The sequence below is a fragment of the Euphorbia lathyris genome, chromosome 8 (assembly GCF_963576675.1).
Source record: "Euphorbia lathyris chromosome 8, ddEupLath1.1, whole genome shotgun sequence".
Lineage (NCBI taxonomy): Eukaryota > Viridiplantae > Streptophyta > Magnoliopsida > Malpighiales > Euphorbiaceae > Euphorbia > Euphorbia lathyris.
The window spans coordinates 4286432-4291600 of NC_088917.1; the positions used below are offsets into that span (position 1 = coordinate 4286432).

The window sequence follows — 5169 nt, forward strand, 5'->3', positions numbered from 1 at the left end:
TATGGAAGGTTTGAGACGGAATAACTCGAACAAAGCCCCTAATTTTGAGAATATTGAAGATTCCACACCTTTAGTGAACATATGGAATATTGTCATGGCCCCTATAAAGTCTAAGCCTGCCAATACTATCAAGAGAAACCAGGACCAATCGATTGAGAAAATTGGTTCTTCAAAGTAAGTAAACCCTTTGGTTTATGATCAAACTTTGACTTTGATAGTGGAAGATCTGATTAAGGTCATGGATTCTTATCCCGAGTTGAATGAAATGGATGCACAACTTCTAATTGAGGAGCAAATGGCTTTTGATCCTTCCCATGGATACAATGGAGTTTTTCTCCATCTTTTGAAGTGGGGTATGTGATTTACCCTTTTCGATAGAATGACAAATATGCTAAAGGAATGCAAGCTTTGTCCTTGTCAAATCTCTCTAAACACCTGGTTGGAGTTCCTTGCTTTCGTGAAGGTTTGAAAATCACTTTGATGAAGATTTGAAAATCACTTTGACTGGTCCATTGTTCAGTCGTGTTGGAAGCCCATGAAAAAGACTACAAATGATATGATCTACTAGCAGATGAGAAGTCATTGAAGAGCCTTCCTCTTTAGGAAGATGCACAACGTGAAAGATTTTAAACCAAAATGATTTTGGCTGAAGGGTAATCTTTCTCTACATGGAAGTGTTAATTCCGATGGTTTCCCTTTTCAAATTAAGTGGAATAAAGATCCATGTAACTCGAGTACACGGGACCTAGAAAGAATTCTAACCAGTGAAGAGGAAGCCGGACTTAGGCTCTTGACCGAATATTCCGCTTAATGGCCTTACCTTACCATGTTGTATATGGTTCTGTTGTATATGGTCCGGTCGAAAATACCTTCGTCCATTTTCATTAAGAGGATGAAGATTGTCAATAAAGATACTAAAGGCTACCGAAAGCTCAATGAAGGTGATTTAGCTTTTTCAATTCAGTTTTAGATCCAGGAAATTCTACTAATATGTTTATTCGTGAAATCATGCTATCCCACTTGCATGTTTTGGAGGAAGCTCATCTAGAAGAAGTTAAAGCCGAGAACGATCTTCTCGCGATGGGAGAAGAAAATGCTAGGGTGGAATCTTCCATTCCCCCGAGGGGGAATAATAAAATCAGACCTTCCTATAAAACTGATAAGGATATGCCTACTAGGACTTCTATTAATGTCAAATAGACCGTCTCTAATCATCCCACTACCGCGAGGAATGAGGAGATACCACATAATATAGAGCTCGCAGACTCAACTAGACCTGGAGTACATATATAACTTTCTTACCCTAAGATGGATGTCCCATTTCAATGGGAAATGGAGATCCTTGATGATAATAATGGAGGCCAAAACCACACCTTCCGCAAGTCGTGAGGAAGTGGGGTTAGCTGCACACTCAATGGTACATTTTAGACTTCCCCCAAATGAGGGGTTGAGTCTACTCAGCCGACTGGAAGGTTTACAAGGAGTGACAATCCTTCCTATAAAAAGCTTGTGCCCTAGAGATCTAAGTCCTTGAGGGGGATTAAGGTTTATTCTTCCCACCCTCATCATTGTTGGGGAAGACAAGTGAAGGGGTTTGATCTAGTGACGATCTGGAGTCCCTAGAGCATGTTCCAAATAAGGCTAAAGCGACGGAGGCCGAGAAGGGGAAAGGGAAGGCTTGAGGTTCTCTTTCCCATATCCTTTTATAGAAGAGGAGATTAAAATGTATTGTACCTACGATTGCCCTGCAATAATTTATCTCTCTTTTTCATTCTTCATTTCCATCGACCATTCTTCCACTTATTTTGGGGTTTCTTTTTTTCCAGTTGTGGTACTATGTATACGGAGATGAAGTGACCCTGAACAATCCTGGCATAGCCCAAAATTTAGGTCTGATGGTAGTGATTCCTCACGAGAAATATTTATTTCAAAAAAAGTTTGTAAAAGTGATGATCGACTTGACCATGACCCTCTATGTTAGAGTAAGTGATGTTTTGTTGCCTTTCATTCTTTCGTGTGTTCGATTGTTTTTAAGATTGTTATTTTGTGTATGATAGGAATTAGCTGCCACCATGAAAACATGCCAAAAATATGCTAATTTAGGGGAGGTTTATATCAAGGCTAATGACAAGCTAAGTGAGCAGGTTGAACTGACAAAGACGAATGAGGTTGTTGATCAGTTTGACATTCTTCAGTAGGAGTTGGCCTCCATCTAAGATTTCCCTTCAGTATGTTGCTCAAGTGAATGAGCTGGAAGGCATCATTCATAAGCGTGGTCAGATAATTCGCACTCATATTGCCAACTTGAAATCCTTAGAAGTTGATCTCTAACATCCCAAAGCTAAAGCTGACACATATCAAAAGGCATGTAACCTCTTCGAAAGTGAAGTTTATTCTCTGAAAAAGAGCACCACACGACTCGAGGGTCAATTAAACGATGATGTGGAGCAATTAAACGCGATGGTAGTAGTATGGAAAGCCAAGTTAATAATGAATACAAACGAAGCTCATTAGTTGGGGGTTGAAGGTTTAATCGCCATATGGGTTCATTTTTTTATAAGAGTTTAAGGTGGGGCTTCCGGAGACATATTTCCCCTTTGTAACCTAAAGATTGTAAATACACGTTCTTTTAATAGTTTAATATGTACTTTGTTTTAGAACATCAAATTGTTTAATTCTCTTTTATATTTCGTTTGGTTGATTCATTAAGCTTTTCACTTCAATTTCAAATGATGAGTGAAGGAATTTAAATTGAGTTTGATGAATCCTCAAGATACTTGAGATATGAACAAAAAGTGGTCAAAGAGGGACCAGAAATTGGCGACTCTACTCCCATATTTAAGTTAGTGATAAGATGATACTAAATAATATGTGATCTTACGTAAGCATATAGAATGGAGTATCCTTTTTGGGTATTTTATATTTTGTATTTATAAGGAGTCTAGGTTGTATACCATAAATATGAATAAAAGACCATATGACAGTCATTCAATAGTGAGATCAGCAACGACTACAATAGATGCATATATGATTCCCTAATCACAGAGCTAGATTTAGGTCAGAATACGTGATGAACGGCTTAAACCAAAAAAAAAAAAAAAATCAATGTTCTTTTTAACCAAAATAAAACAATTAGATGCTTCATGATTTTTTTTAATTAATTTAAATTTATACCAAGTACATGCCATCTAACGTATTTGTATTAGTAGACAAATACGTATATTATCTATCTGTATTTTCTTTAATTTTATTTATTTATCTGTATTTAATATTATCTTCTCCGTATTTATTATTACAATTTATATCTCTCTCTTCGTGTTATCCTCTTTCTCTCTCCGTGTCTCTCTCTCGCTCTCTCTCTCTTTTTATAACAGAGCAAGCTAAGAAATGGAATCCGCCGCTCAGCATTTCAACCTCCGTTCTGCTTAAAACTCCGACGATCGATCTCCGCCTCTTATCCCTACCTCTCATCTGGCCTCCGGCCGTCGATTGATGTCAACAAACCTTTATTGGAATCCCAGGAGGAAGACGAGACGAAGAGGAGAAGGTTAGGAAACCGTCGCCCGATTCTCATCGGTCAGTTTTTTCTTTCTTTCTGAAAATCTACCTGTCGCCGTTTCTTTTTTGGTGTTATATCTAGAAGAAAATACCGGAAATGGAGGTTTTGGTAGGTCCGACCTTCGGAATCGAGGTTTCTTCTTCTTCATCGGCGGCAGCCTATGTTTCTTCGCAGGATGAGAACAGTCCTCCTTGCATCTTCTTGAAGGAAGACGAGATCGTAGGGAGCGGAAGCTTGATCGGAGCTCCCGATGCTTCATCAGGTAGCTCGTCCTCGATCGGATCTCCGGATGATAGCGAGGACGAAGAAGGAGAGGAAGTGAATAGCGTGATTCTATCCAAATCAGGTTTGAGCTCTTTGGATTCTCTGGAAGAATCTCTTCCGATCAAGTGAGTTAATTAAATTCCGATTTCCTTTAAATCTAAGTTCATTAATCCGAATCGCCGGAGCTATAAATTCGTGAAACTGAAAATTGCAGGAGCGGATTATCGAATCACTTCACCGGAAAATCAAAATCGTTTGCGAATCTATCAGATGTACTGATGAGTAGTAGCAGTGTAACAGTTAAAGATCTGGAAAAACCTGAGAATCCATTCAATAAGAGAAGAAGATTGATTCTGGCAAATAAATGGAGTCGGAAATCTTTCTACAGCTGGTCAAATCCAAAATCCATGCCTCTTCTTACTTTAAATGAAGAACATGAAGAACAAAATCAACATGAAGAAGAAGATGAAGAAGAAGAAGAAGAAAGCCAAGCTAGTCCATCATCATCTTCATCTGAACATGACTTGCTCAGAAATCAACCGAGATTTTCTAAACTGCAAGAGAAGAAATTCAAGAAAAGTTTCAAATCTCATAGCTGTTTTTCCCTTGCAGATCTGCAACATCAAGAATTTCAATAACTAACTTTTTTTTATTTTATTTTTTCTTCCCTTTCTTTTGTCTACTGGTGCCCACTTGATGAAAAGTTTTAATTTCTTTTTATTGCCAATAAAACATTAATTACCATATCTTCTTCTTTACTTTATTTTGTTTTAGATTTTATTGGGCTAAATAGATAATAGACTAAATAATTTATTAGCCTGCATTTTTATTGTTTGAACAGCCATCTTTGCAATTTTTAATAAATATATTATGAAGTTTTTAATCTGTTTTATGCAATAGAGATTAAATTATTAAATAATTACGATATATGAGTGCTGTTAAAATATCATATTAGTGTTCATGTAAAATGTAATTTATGTTGGTTGATGAGACGAAAGAAGGTGTGGAGAGGAAGTTGGAACTATGGCGATAAACTTTAGAATCTACAGGCTTTAAGTTGAGTCGAAGTAAGATAGAATATTTGGAGTGTAAGTTTAGCAACGATATGAGTATGGAGGTAGGGACAATTACCCTATATGGAAGAGTTGTTCAGACCTTAGAGTACTTCTGGTATTTAGGATCTATTATCCAAACGGATGGAGAAGTAGATGGGGATGTTGCTCATAGGATTAAATCTGGTTGGGCGAAGTGGAAGAGTGTTACGGGTTTCCTTTGTGATCCCGACATGTCTAATAGATTGAAGGGAAAATTCTACCGCACGGCAATCAGACCAGTATTATTATATG

General features: G+C 37.4%; 1 protein-coding gene across 1 annotated transcript; it reads left to right on the forward strand.

The window, feature by feature from the left end:
• The first annotated feature begins 3309 nt into the window (after positions 1-3309).
• On the forward strand, positions 3310-4569 carry LOC136203407 (protein OXIDATIVE STRESS 3 LIKE 4-like). Its single transcript, XM_065994560.1, has 2 exons — positions 3310-3948; positions 4038-4569. The coding sequence occupies exons 1-2, from the start codon at positions 3656-3658 to the stop codon at positions 4459-4461; spliced, it is 717 nt and encodes a 238-aa protein (XP_065850632.1). The 5' UTR covers positions 3310-3655; the 3' UTR covers positions 4462-4569.
• The last annotated feature ends 600 nt before the right edge of the window (positions 4570-5169 follow it).